General features: G+C 47.8%; 2 protein-coding genes and 1 pseudogene across 2 annotated transcripts; all 3 read left to right on the forward strand.

The window, feature by feature from the left end:
- The first annotated feature begins 954 nt into the window (after positions 1-954).
- LOC139216932 (protein FAM117A-like) lies at positions 955-4,882 on the forward strand (annotated as a pseudogene).
- A 482-nt stretch (positions 4,883-5,364) lies between these two features.
- On the forward strand, positions 5,365-10,070 carry slc35b1 (solute carrier family 35 member B1). Its single transcript, XM_070848184.1, has 9 exons — positions 5,365-5,847; positions 6,680-6,777; positions 6,937-7,067; positions 7,165-7,195; positions 7,593-7,753; positions 7,853-7,979; positions 8,361-8,467; positions 8,566-8,719; positions 8,973-10,070. The coding sequence occupies exons 1-9, from the start codon at positions 5,723-5,725 to the stop codon at positions 9,023-9,025; spliced, it is 987 nt and encodes a 328-aa protein (XP_070704285.1). The 5' UTR covers positions 5,365-5,722; the 3' UTR covers positions 9,026-10,070.
- A 216-nt stretch (positions 10,071-10,286) lies between these two features.
- ndufa4a (NDUFA4 mitochondrial complex associated a) lies at positions 10,287-12,091 on the forward strand. The gene is made up of 4 exons (XM_070848240.1): positions 10,287-10,428; positions 11,129-11,217; positions 11,436-11,496; positions 11,838-12,091. The coding sequence occupies exons 1-4, from the start codon at positions 10,387-10,389 to the stop codon at positions 11,892-11,894; spliced, it is 249 nt and encodes an 82-aa protein (XP_070704341.1). The 5' UTR covers positions 10,287-10,386; the 3' UTR covers positions 11,895-12,091.
- The last annotated feature ends 206 nt before the right edge of the window (positions 12,092-12,297 follow it).

The raw sequence follows: 12,297 nt of genomic DNA on the forward strand, positions 1-12,297 counted from the left end.
TGGTCATTTATCTGGATTTATCCACTACAGCAGTCTCATACTCTGCATCATTCTCATTTGTTCTGTGTTGCAATAAACAGCCTTTTTCCATGACACGTGTCTGTTTTGTAGATCAAAGTTGCAGGAGGTCCGTGTGCATGTGAGTGATGACGAGTGCTCTGGCTCCATCTGGTGGTTTAACATTGTAATGTCTGTGAAAGCCAAGAACAATGAACATAAAAGAAAGAAAGCTCATTCATTCCTCTGAGCAGCCTTAGAGTTTGACAGGGAAACCATCAAATTATAAAAATGATTCTAACTCATCCAGGCTGGATAATCAGAATATTTACGAATGCTGCTGCTGTTTGATCCTGATCTCTGGTGGGTTAAATGTCTCTGCTGCAACACACCTGATGACGGATTGTCATCAGCCTTGTGCAGAGCTGGATGATGAGCTGATGATTTGAATCAGATGTGTCGGAGCAGAGAGAAATCTAAAACTTTGCAGGCCAAGAGGACTCCGGGACCAAGACCTGGACCGGGACCAGGACAGGAAAACACTGGTCTAAACAATGCAGAGCAGTGGGGCCTCCAGGACCAGGACTGATCCTGAATTAAAATACTGAATTATTATTTGTTATTAATGAATTAATGGATCAGTCAAATGCAGAGTTGGCTGATGAATTCTAATAAATGATCTTTAGTTGCAGCCCTGTTTGTGCTGTTGTGACCAGGTTGCAGACAGAGATTAAGCCACTGTGCTCCCTCCCAGTCTTTTTATAGGGTTCATGTCCCAAGATCCTGTACAGCTGTAACTGTACACCGATGTGACTGTGAGAATGATTCACGCTGCGCTGTGACATATTTAGCCTGGCAATGGGCTGTGTGTGAGTGGATGGCAGAAGATGGGGGTGTTGTCCACTTATGGCAGTGGTAGGGTTTCTCTGAGCCGCCTGCAGAGAGCCACCTGCGCGCTGGAGAGAAACCACGAGGAGGTTCTCACTGTGGCGGCGGGACAGACTATGTGGAGGGCGAACTGCCCTATGAGGCCCAGGGACGCCAGGAGAGCGAACAGGCCGACTGATCTGGGCCCCACCCAGTGACGATGAACCACCACTCAGCCCTTCCGGGAGCAGCCCGGACCCCCCCCAGCAGAAGGTCAAGAGTCAACGTGAAGAAATTGGTATGATCACGAGAGACAGCAGGGCGGTAAAGAGTTGAGACTGAATACAGGAGGAAAGTGTGTGTGTGTGTGTGTGTGTGTGTGTGTGTGTGTGTGTTTTCACACTGGTTCACCTTCCTGTGCACACTTGTCACATGATCACACAGGTGTCAGGAACATTTTCCACCCACCCCCAGACGTGTTCTCTGTGTTTTCAGACTCCCAGTCTGGGGGCAGAGGAGACCCGAGGAAGGAGGAGTGTCGGCGGACACAAGCGCTCAGCGTCCTGGGGCAGTGCTGAGCACCTGATGGAGGAAAGTACTCACTTCTGCAGTAATAAAGTAATAATACTTTACTATACTGCTGTGGTAGTACACGACTATACTGCAGTATAGCATGCTGTCTCTCGTGGTATACTATACTGCAGTATTCTATACTAGTAGTACAGTAGTAGTACATTGGTGTATTTGTATTGTCATGTATTAGAATAGTAGTACAGTATAATAACAGTAGTTAATACTTCAGTGACCTTTCCGACTCCAGACTTGTACTTCTTGTAACTCCTGAATGATTTCTCTCCGCTCGGCCCCCAGGTGGCCAAACTGAGGCACCAGTTGCAGAAACGCTGCCGTCACTGCCCCCCCCCAGCAGGACACGAGCCCCCCCAGCAGCCAGCAGGTCACACAGCACCCATCACTCAGGTAGCGCATGACTGTAAAGGTGTCCCAACAGCTGCTGGTGGCAGACTGTTGTCAACAGGCAGATTAACAGGCCCAGTATCAGGACCCACTATCAGGACCCAGTATCAGGACCCACTATTAGGACCCACTATCAGGACCCAGTATCAGGACCCAGAATCAGGACCCACTAACAGGATCCAGTATCAGGACCCAGTATGAGGACCTAGTATCAGGACCCAGTATCAGGACCCAGTATCAGGACCCACTAACAGGACCCACTAACAGGACCCAGTATCAGGACCCAGTAACGCAGTAAAAGCTGCTGGAGCTTTTCTGGGAGCTGCTGTCGTCCAGCTCACATGGTGTCACAAAGACCATCTGAAACCACTGGGGGGGGGGTGTCATCTATTTCTGCTCAGATGATTTACAGTCCTGTACACCGAATGAGCAGCCGTCAGTGCATTAAGTCTTAAGTCTAAGTCTTTTACCGTTAAAACGGCAGCTTTGGTTCAGTGAAGAGGATGAAGATGAAGACCATGTGCTGTTGTGGCAAATGGAGGATCAGACTGATCATTTAGCATAACAGCAGCAGCAGCTCTGGAGGCTCCGTATCATGTGACCCAGCCTGAGGCAGCAAGCGTTTGATGTCCAGTCTGCTGCTGTCAGTGAATCACGCTGCCTCCCGCTGGCCTTGTGTTTGTCTAGATGCTGCCCCTGATGCCCCCGATGCCCCTGAACAGACTCGCCCCACGGCTGCGGCGCAGCATTGAAGGCCTGAACCTGGAGCTGGAGGAGGTGTTTGTTTGTGAGAAAGCTGATGACCAGGTGAGGGGGGGCTGCTGAGTGAGATACAAACTAGGTGAAATATGAAGGTTTTTAACGTCTGACATCCGATTGCTGGATGTAAAGTTCCGCTCTGACCCTTTCCATGTCCCTCTGAACACTCAGATCACTCTGGAGATCCCAGACGGCCACAGGGCCCCCGCCCCCCCCCCAGAGATGCAGCAGCGGCTCTCAGAGTGAGCCCTCCCCCGGCCCACTGGATCCCTCCCTCCTGTCTCCCTCCCAGTCTCCCTGTCCTCTAGACCCATCGCTCGTGTCTCCTTCTGGTTCCCCATGTGCTCTGAACGCCCCCCTCCCATCTCCGTGCCGATCCCCCCGTCCAGTGGCAGAGCCAGGTGAGTCCCTGTGGACAGATGCTGGCTGGTAATCAGGTTCTGTGTCCAACAGTGACGGTCTGTGTTTGTGTCCTCTGAGCAGAACCGCTGGACTGTGACACCCTGACACCCTCTGAGTCTGCGGGGATCCCGTCCAGATGGATCCGTCTGGATCCTCCTCGGCTGCAGCCCCACTGCTCCTCCCCCCCTCCCCACAAAACCTCCCCCGTCCTGCTCGGGCCGCCGCAGGGCTGCGACCGACGCCGAGACTGTGAGGAGGCAGCGTAAGAGAATCATGGCTGAAAACAGACTAACATGACAGAAAACACAGGCGTGATCTTAGAATCATGTCAGACAGGACAGGTGTGATCATAGAATCATGTCAGACAGAACAGGTGTGATCATAGAATCATGTCAGACAGAACAGGTGTGATCATAGAATCATGTCAGACAGAACAGGTGTGATCATAGAATCATGTCAGACAGGACAGGTGTGATCACAGTGAGGCTGAGGCTGGGAGTGATACTGGGAGTGATACTGGGAGTGATACTGGGAGTGATACTGGGAGTGAAACTTGAGCCGATAAGTTGATCAGAAAATGACTGCAGCTGTTTTAATGAATTGATGTTGGATAATTTGATGCCCAACTTTATCCCCCGCCCCCTCCAGGTCTGCCTGTCAGGACGAGCCTGTCCTCCAGCCATCCTGCCCGGATCCCAATAAAGTGAACTTCACCCCCCACGGAGGCTCAGCGTTCTGCCCTGTCAGCCTGCTGAAGCCCCTCCTGCCCTCCATGGACCTGCTGTTCCGCGGCCTGTCCGTCTCTCCGGTCACCGGCTGCCCTGGGCAGGCCTCTCCGACCCGGCAGCTGGGCCTGCAGTAGATGGAAACGTGAGCAGAGCGTCTCAGAACTAAACTGCTGGAGGAGCTGGAAGTGTTTCTGAGCAGGGGGGAAGCAGACACCTGTGCTCAGCTGGCCCATCACTGCTGTCAGGGGCCAGGACCACTGTGACAGACTCTGTGTACTGTGGCCTGTATTGTATGTAAGTATTTACTGTCTATTTCCACCTGCAGGACGCTGGGATCCAGCTGGTCTTTACCTTCTGAGCTCTCGGTCGGGGGGGCTGTGGCTTTGACTACAGGAAATGTTGGAAAAAGCTGAAAAAGGTTTGACATTGTTCATTCTGATAAAACCGACTTTTGTTTTGTGTCAGCAGCTCAGACAAAGACCATCGTCTGTCAGGAATGTTTTCTTTTCTAATCAGTGAAAAGCCAAACACGATGCCGCGTCTTGCCGTCCTTTACTGCTGTGTTGGGGTTACCCTAACCCTTTAGATGAGCTCAACTCTGACCAACCTCATTTCTGAAAAACAAAGTACTTGATGGGTTTTAAATGTCATAAAATCTGTTGGTTAAAGAGAAATCCTTGTGGCCTTTTTCTACAGATGTATTTCTAGGAAGAGATATATTTTTCTATGTTAATTTGAGTTATGAGGTTGCTAATACTGATTTTTTATTTGCTATTTCTATTTATATGTTGGTGATTTCTAAGCATGAAGGAGGTTTTATTAACTTTGCTTGTCTACAGCAGTCTTTTCCTAACTAGTCTCAAGTTTTGTCATCTTTTTACAAAAAATCTTAGTGAGTCACCCTGAGTTTTGCACCATGTGGCCCAGAAAGTGTTGATTTTGGTGTGGAACATGAACTGTGCTTGAGTTCATGTTGAAATGGTGAAGCAGTGCGTTCAGGTTAGGGTCAGCAGCATGCAAAATTATTTCAGAACATGCTCTATGGTGACAATAAGTGGATGAAAAGCTAATGAAAAGAGGTTTTATTGTTGTGTTTTCTCAGTTCAAATGTTTCGTGTGCCGTTGTTCTTGAATAAAATAACATGTCTGCGGTTTTCTGGGCGTTTCAAAGCCTCGTTTCACCGTCATTCCTGTGATTTTCCTCTTGTTGTTGTGCTCCCTTTGACACGTGGATTTGTGGTTTTTAAATCTAAGCACCGCCTCTTTCAACCCTCATCTGCTTTGTGATTGGTCGAGAGAGGGTTCCATGGCCTTACATGGACCAATGAATTTAATCCACATCCCAAGACGATTAAAGGGAACGCGACACCTTAAAGGCAGGACCAGATGTTTTTATGATAGCTGCCTTTACAGCTGCCTGATTAATATCGCGGTCAGCAGGGGTTAAGTATCGATAATAACATCTCACAGCTCGGCAGGCGGGTTGACACCGAACCGACAAGGTGACAACAAACCGCCATGTTTCCGGGTTGAACTGTTGAACTTTATTAAAGTACATCTGGCGGTTCATGCTCAGTTCTGGACGCCTATTTGGTCCTTTCACAAAACCGACTCTCCCCACTAGAAGTAGGCTTTAATTTCTGAATGAAAACACGGACCGTAGCCGCCCGTCAGCCGGTTCACCTGCTCTACCGGAGTCTCCTGGTCTCACAGGTGTCCTGGAGAAGAAACGTTTCATTCAGCACAATGATCAGTAACAGCCAGAGGACGTGATATCTGACCGGTCAGGGTACCGTCAGCAAACCGGGACTCAACACTGTGCACTGACGGTCTCCATCAGCAGCGCCTTCGGCTCTCGGTACCGCCGCCGACGGGGACACGCGAGCACCATTTCCGGGCTCGTGACATCGGCTATAGTGGAGCGGGACGTCGGTGTGAGAGGCGCGGGGAGCGGAGCGGTGTCGGTGACCATATCCGGGCTGGGGGACGACAGCATGGCTGCGGGAAAGGGAGCAGGGAAGCCCGCCTCGACGTGGGACAACATGCGGATACGGTTCATCGTTTGCTTCTTCGGTGTCTTCGTGTGTTACTTTTACTACGGAATATTACAGGAGACGATGTAAGTAAGCTGCCCGAGGTAAAGCCCACACAGATGTTCTTCTGTCCAATGCTCAGCTCAAAATACTGCCGGTTTACTGTCGGCTTGCATGTCGATAGTTCCGAGATCAATACGAGCTTTATTTTGATTTGACATAACTGCAGTGTGCTATAAGACACAAGGAAGGAATGCTCTTTATGCAGTCTCATGCTGGGCATGCAACGTTGTCTATACCAATGCAAAAGGCAAGACGGACATTAAATCGACATATTTTTAAATGGGGTTTGGTTTGACATTACTCTAACTAACCCTGACATATTGGAGCCTGTATCCGTGAGCAGGTGGTCTCCAGATCACCAAAGCTACTGTGTCATAGATGGGGTAATGCTTCTGTTATGTATCAGCACCAAACATCTTTTTTACATTGATTAAATGTCTAACCTGCAACGTTAAAAGACAACAGTTCATAATGGTTATCTGTGGTTCTCTAGAGAGAGTACAGTAAGTAAGGGGAGCTGAGGTGTGACACAGATGGTATGTTGGTGCCTAAGTCACTGGAGCGATGAGGATCGTGTCTGGTTTCAGAGTGACAGACCCCAGCCTGACTGATCGGTCCTGTAAATATTCTAATATTCTTATCAAACTGTCTTCATCTCTCTGTTTTCTCTGACTTTTTGATTATTCTGCTAAAATGACCCCCCATGCTATCAGGTGTAATCTATTGCTTCATGGTCTCTGCTTTCTGAGGGGCCTTTTCAGAGTTTCTTCAAGCGAACCACTCTTTAACCCTTTACGTGCTCCTGCAGGAAGGCCTGTAGCTTCTACCTCAGTGTTGTTTCTCTGACTGTTGCAGCACTCGAGGTGATTATGGAGACAAAAAGGAGAAGTTCAGATTCGCCCGGACGTTGGTCTTGATTCAGTGCATCATCAGCGCTCTGTTTGCTAAGATCTGTGAGTATGTGCTGGAAATAAACATCCTAAATATAGTTCTGCAAGTCTGTTGAGACCAAGATTGTTTGAACTCATCAGCCTGTAACAGAGAACATTCAGTCGCAAACAACATACTGTTGATGTGTCACATTAAAGAAAAATCCTCCTCCTCCTCATCAGTGATCCAGTTTTTTGAGGGCTCCAAGCCGGATCACACTAAGAGCTGGCTCTACGGGCTGTGCTCCCTGTCTTATCTTGGAGCCATGGTGTCCAGTAACTCTGCCCTCCAGTACGTCAACTACCCCACACAGGTAGGTCTGCCTCCAGGAGGTGCCGGCTGGTTAACTTCACGCTTCATTATGCTGGCTGCTGTCATATGCTGAAGCTCTGTCTGTGTTGTCATCACAGGTGTTGGGGAAATCCTGCAAGCCCATACCAGGTAAATTAATATTCTACCACTCTGCTTTTTAATACCAGGTAGCTCTCTGCCTCCACATCACCTGGATACCTGCACAGAGAAATAGCATTACAGCTAACACAACATGTGATTTACGGCACGCTGCTGAAGAGCACAGAGCTGATCAAACTCTAAATGAACATCAGCACTGTTTGAGTTGAGCACATATAACATAACAATAACATAAAGTTGATTCTGATTCTGATATGTGACTGTTTGTACACAGAGGTTTTATCTCACCGCTCACAGCTCAGTTATCTCGTTACACACACACACACTTGCACACAGTCTCTCTGGGCTGAAGGCCAGATACTGTGTGTCGGATTACGTCAAACCCTAAAGGGCCCATCTGATGTTCATGCTACTGCTGCTGTTACAGTGATGATCCTCGGGGTGACCATTTTGAGGAAGAAGTACCCGCTGGCTAAGTACCTGTGTGTGCTGCTGATCGTGAGCGGCGTGGCTCTGTTCCTCTACAAGCCCAACAAGAGCTCAGCGGTCACAGACGGCCACGTGTTTGGATTTGGAGAGATTCTCTTGGTGAGTCAACATGACGCTATCTTGTTCGCTCATGTCCGAGTGTCCCTGCTGTTACTGTGACCTTTCTAAAACCTTTGCATCTTGCTGCCCTCGCCGTAGCTGGCCTCGCTGACACTGGACGGTCTGACTGGTGTTGCCCAGGACCACATGAGGGCTCGCTTCCAGACCAGCGCCAACCACATGATGCTGAACATCAACATGTGGTCCACTATGGTCCTAGGACTAGGTGAGTCCTTCGAGCCCTCCGCCAAAGTCTGCTCTGACTGAGGTCTGATTCCCACCTAGACCACATCGGTCCGGTTCACCCTGAGTACTTCTCAGAGTAATCAGAGAACTTCTCATGTAGAGTACCCAAGGAAGGGTGAAGCGACAAAGCTGCTTGTTGATGAAACCATGCAAATACTTTCGTTTTTTAACAGCATCAGTCTGAAATAAACGGTCTGTAATTTATCGTCCACTCCAGGCCTCAGCTGACTGCTAGTACCGTAGTGACCACTTGGTGGCGCCGTATGCCCACACTGAACAGTAGACCTGCTGAGCTTCAGCCTCGATGCCACAGATGAGGCTGAATCGTGTCGTTAATGTGTGTGTGTCTGTTTGCTCTCAGCGGTCCTGTGGACGGGGGAGATCTGGGAGTTCCTGAGTTTCACTGAACGCCATCCGAGCATCTTTTACAACATCCTTCTGTTTGGACTGACTAGTGCTCTGGGACAGGTGGGTGGGAGAGATGGTGGGAAAGCATCCTTTACATTAACAGGTTGTTTGTCATGAACACTCACATATGATGCTATACCCCCCCACCCCTCCTCCAGACCTTCATTTTCATGACAGTGGTGAACTTCGGACCTCTGACCTGCTCCATCGTCACCACCACCAGGAAGTTCTTCACCATCCTGGGCTCTGTGCTCCTGTTTGGGAACACGATGAGTACAATGCAGTGGGTCGGCACCATCCTGGTCTTCCTCGGTGAGACATCCCCTGGTGTCGGGGTCATGGTTAGAGTTAGAGCCACGGGGGGCTCTAACTCTAACCCTTTTTTTACAATAGTAAAAAAAGAAACATTATATGAAATTATAAAATATATATGTAAATGTGACTCAGTGAGAAGATGCTGAGATGTTTGTTTGGTCAAATAAGTGGTTCTGGTGGTGAGAAAGATGTGTGTGGCTGCCAAGGTGATCCTTTGCGCCGTGTCACATCATTGTTTTTTTGTCTTCAGGTCTTGGATTAGACGCCAAATACGGCAAAGCCCCGAAGAAGACGACCCACTGAAACATCTGGACTCCACCAGGGAAAGACGGGAGGATGAAATGAAAACACTCTGTAGGGAACGCAGCTCTCCTCCGGTGGATGGACACTGAACCAAACGAGGCCTAAAACACACTACTCCAGCGTGTAACCCATGAACTCCCATACACGAGGCTCGCTGTACACACTGATGCTTGATATGCACAATTATCACATATGTAGTTTATCTCTTGGCCAACGTGTCATTTATACGATAGAAACGGTTTAATGTAGCTTGTGTGTAACGTCCAAGTTGTTTTACTTTTATTTTCTACAAGTTGAGAAGAACTTGCCATAAAAGGGACATTGTGATATTTCATAGTGATTCTTTTTATTTCTCTGATCTCCTCTCTGGTTGGGTAAAATAACCAACAAACACTTTCTAACAAGTATTATATCTAAAAGTTTGTTCCCAACTTAATGTGCAAACACGTCCTGACTGATTTTCACAGCGTTTAGTATTTCTGAGCAGGAAAACGGCAGCTAACATGGAGCCTTCACCACGAAACTGGCATGACAGCATGAATGCACCTGTGCACACAGGGTTTATAAAGGCACCAGTGGTTGTAATGGTAAGGGAACAGTAAAATAATCATTCTGGCTCAAATAGCACAATTGAATCAAACAAAACAACAGCTCCCAAATATGAGGCGCCTCAAAACCGACCCCCAGGTTAAAGGTTGGTGTTAACCAGGCCATATTTTAGAGGGGTTAGGGTTAATTTTAACTGTGTTAAAGGCTTTAGGTGTGAAGGTTAGGCTTAAGTCTAACCCTTTAGTGGGGGGGGCACCGCCCTCGTCATCCTCACAGAGTCCTCAGCAGGAAACTTCATCATGTCTCCGGCAGTAAGGAAGAAAAGCCGACGGAGTCACTTAAACACTGACATTTTATTAAATCAATGGACGTAATTACAGTGGAAACAGGATTAAATCCTCTTAATTCAGTGAATATTCTACATCCAGGAGACCGACAGAAACATCAGCTCCGTCTTTGGGTTGAAATCTGGTGATTTTAGCGACATTTTGACGACTTTACCTTTGCCTGAACAAAATCTGTGTTAAAATAAAGGGTGAAGCGACAAAGCAGCGTGTTGATGAAACCATGTAAATTCCTATGTTGTTTTTTTAAACAGCATCCGTTTGAAATAAACTGTAAACTGTCTGTAAAGTCCACAAAATAATTAATGAAGTGGTGTTTTGGCCGGCGGCAGTCAGGCACTATCTCTGGACTCCTATGACCCCCCCTCTCTCCACCACTAAGATAAAAGTGCGCTCCGTGTTGATGACTGTTTGTTATCCGGTTATTTCTGCACAAATTCAGATAAATCAGCCATCACACACCGAAAAATGCTCGCCACAGTCCGCAAACAGCTGAGGAATCACCCAGCTGTAAGTATGGTCTGGTTATCCGTTAACAAACACTAGTTAGTGGTAGTAACACGGACCATCTGTGAATTTTTGTGGCTAATTTAGCCAAACTAGTTGGCGGTGACAGCTTTAACTAGTTAGTGACTGTGAGCGCACTGACTCCGAAACAATGCTGAAATGAAGCGCTGCTTGTTGTTTGTTCACTATCAGTTATTGATTGATCGGGTCTCTGGGTCACTTCAGGTCACGGCATCACCTCCAAGACGTTAGCAACAGGTTAGCTAGGTTAGCTAGGTTAGCTAGGCCAGATAGGTTAGCTGGGTGGGTTAGCTAGCACTATCTCAAGGTGTTTTCTCACCCTACAGTTAAATAGTTTCCAAACCACAGGTGTTATACCTAAATCACTTGTTCTCTGATTTGAAAGAGCTAACCTAGTCAGTGGAAATAATCTCAGGAAGTGGCTGGATAAAACATCTGATCACATGACAGCTGTGACAACAGGTTTGTGACGTTCAGGGTTAGCTTTTCCTTGTTTAACCTGGCCAGTTAAGGTTGTTTTGGGTGGTTTAACCCGGTCGGTTTGGGAAGTTTTGGATGGTTAAACCTGGCCCGTTGGTGTTAGAACATCTCTCTGTGTTTACTGGTCTGTCCTCGAAAGTGTCGTGACGTTTTAAGTCGATGAAGGTGTCTCACCTGTGGCTCACCTGTGTGTCCCATACAGCTGATCCCCCTCTTCATCTTCATCGGCGGGGGGGTGACCATGTCCTTGCTGTACCTCGCTCGCCTGGGTCTGAGAAACCCTGACGTCAGGTGAGGACTCCAGTCAGGATCCTTGAACCATCTTTTCCTTTAGCTTTGTCCTTTTCCAAAGTGGGTTTTTGTTCCCGTATGAGATGTGCAAAGGAGGAAAGAGTTAATGAAGCCGACGAGGTTAAAGCTGTGGAACAGTCGCCTGTGAACGTCTAAATGAAGTGACAGTGTTTTGGTTAACTCTAACTCATCATGTGGGCCGGTTGTCTCCTCTCCAGCTGGGATCGTAAGAACAACCCAGAGCCGTGGAACAAGCTGGGCCCAACTGATCGGTACAAGGTGAGTCTCCTGGGTCCAGGGTCACAGCCATCATGCTGCTGTGCTGAAGAGAGCTGGTACTTGTATTTGTGTGTGGATCTTTGATAGATGTGATGCTGAGCTGTGGTTTATACCTTCAGATGGATTAATCAGATGACTTAATGGGGTTATCACTGGGGGGTTCACACACAAGTATTTAGTACAACCTGCATAAATGAGTCGTCTTTTCTGATTGTGCACGGTGGAGGACCAACATGGTTCTGTGCTCTGCCTCACACTCGCACACGAGCATTAAGTCACCTGAAATGGTGTTTTGCTGCAAAATGTGTTTCTGTGATTCTGACTCTTGTTTGTGGTCTCAGTTTTTCGCAGTGACCATGGACTACAGCAAACTGAAGAAGGAGGGCCCTGATTTCTAAAGGTCACCGTCCCCTGGACTAAAGCACATGGACTGGAACTCCTCAAGGAGCCTGAACGATACAGAAGCTAAACCCGCACAATGATTCATGTTTAAGTTTCTTTATTGCATCCCATCTGCACAGTCTGAATTCTCATTGTCAGTTGTTGTCAATAAAGTGAGAAAGTCTTTTCTCCTCCATACAGAGAAAAGAACCTGTTTCATGTGTTCACTTTCCATCATTTTTTATGTGTTGTCACTCTGACACATAGTAGATATACTCCTATATTTCTTTACACTCCCACCCAGACTATCCTCCTCTCTCTTTCCATATCTACTCTGCTCCTCCTTTGCATTCACCTTGTTTCACCTTCATCCTGCTTCAGTTCTGCTGCTGAGTTCTTGGCTGCTGGCCAGAGCCGTTA

This window comes from Pempheris klunzingeri, chromosome 17, assembly GCF_042242105.1.
Source record: "Pempheris klunzingeri isolate RE-2024b chromosome 17, fPemKlu1.hap1, whole genome shotgun sequence".
NCBI classification, from domain to species: Eukaryota; Metazoa; Chordata; class Actinopteri; order Acropomatiformes; family Pempheridae; genus Pempheris; species Pempheris klunzingeri.

Bases quoted from the DNA above. Each gene is read 5' to 3' on its own strand.
- slc35b1 (XM_070848184.1), top strand. From the start codon at position 5,723: ATGGCTGCGGGAAAGGGAGCAGGGAAGCCCGCCTCGACGTGGGACAAC. The intron at 7,196-7,592 runs GTAAATTAATAT...CTGCTGTTACAG, and splicing joins ATCCTGCAAGCCCATACCAG to TGATGATCCTCGGGGTGACC. The intron at 8,468-8,565 runs GTGGGTGGGAGA...CCCCTCCTCCAG, and splicing joins TGACTAGTGCTCTGGGACAG to ACCTTCATTTTCATGACAGT.
- ndufa4a (XM_070848240.1), top strand. From the start codon at position 10,387: ATGCTCGCCACAGTCCGCAAACAGCTGAGGAATCACCCAGCT. The intron at 10,429-11,128 runs GTAAGTATGGTC...TGTCCCATACAG, and splicing joins AGCTGAGGAATCACCCAGCT to CTGATCCCCCTCTTCATCTT. The intron at 11,497-11,837 runs GTGAGTCTCCTG...TTGTGGTCTCAG, and splicing joins GCCCAACTGATCGGTACAAG to TTTTTCGCAGTGACCATGGA.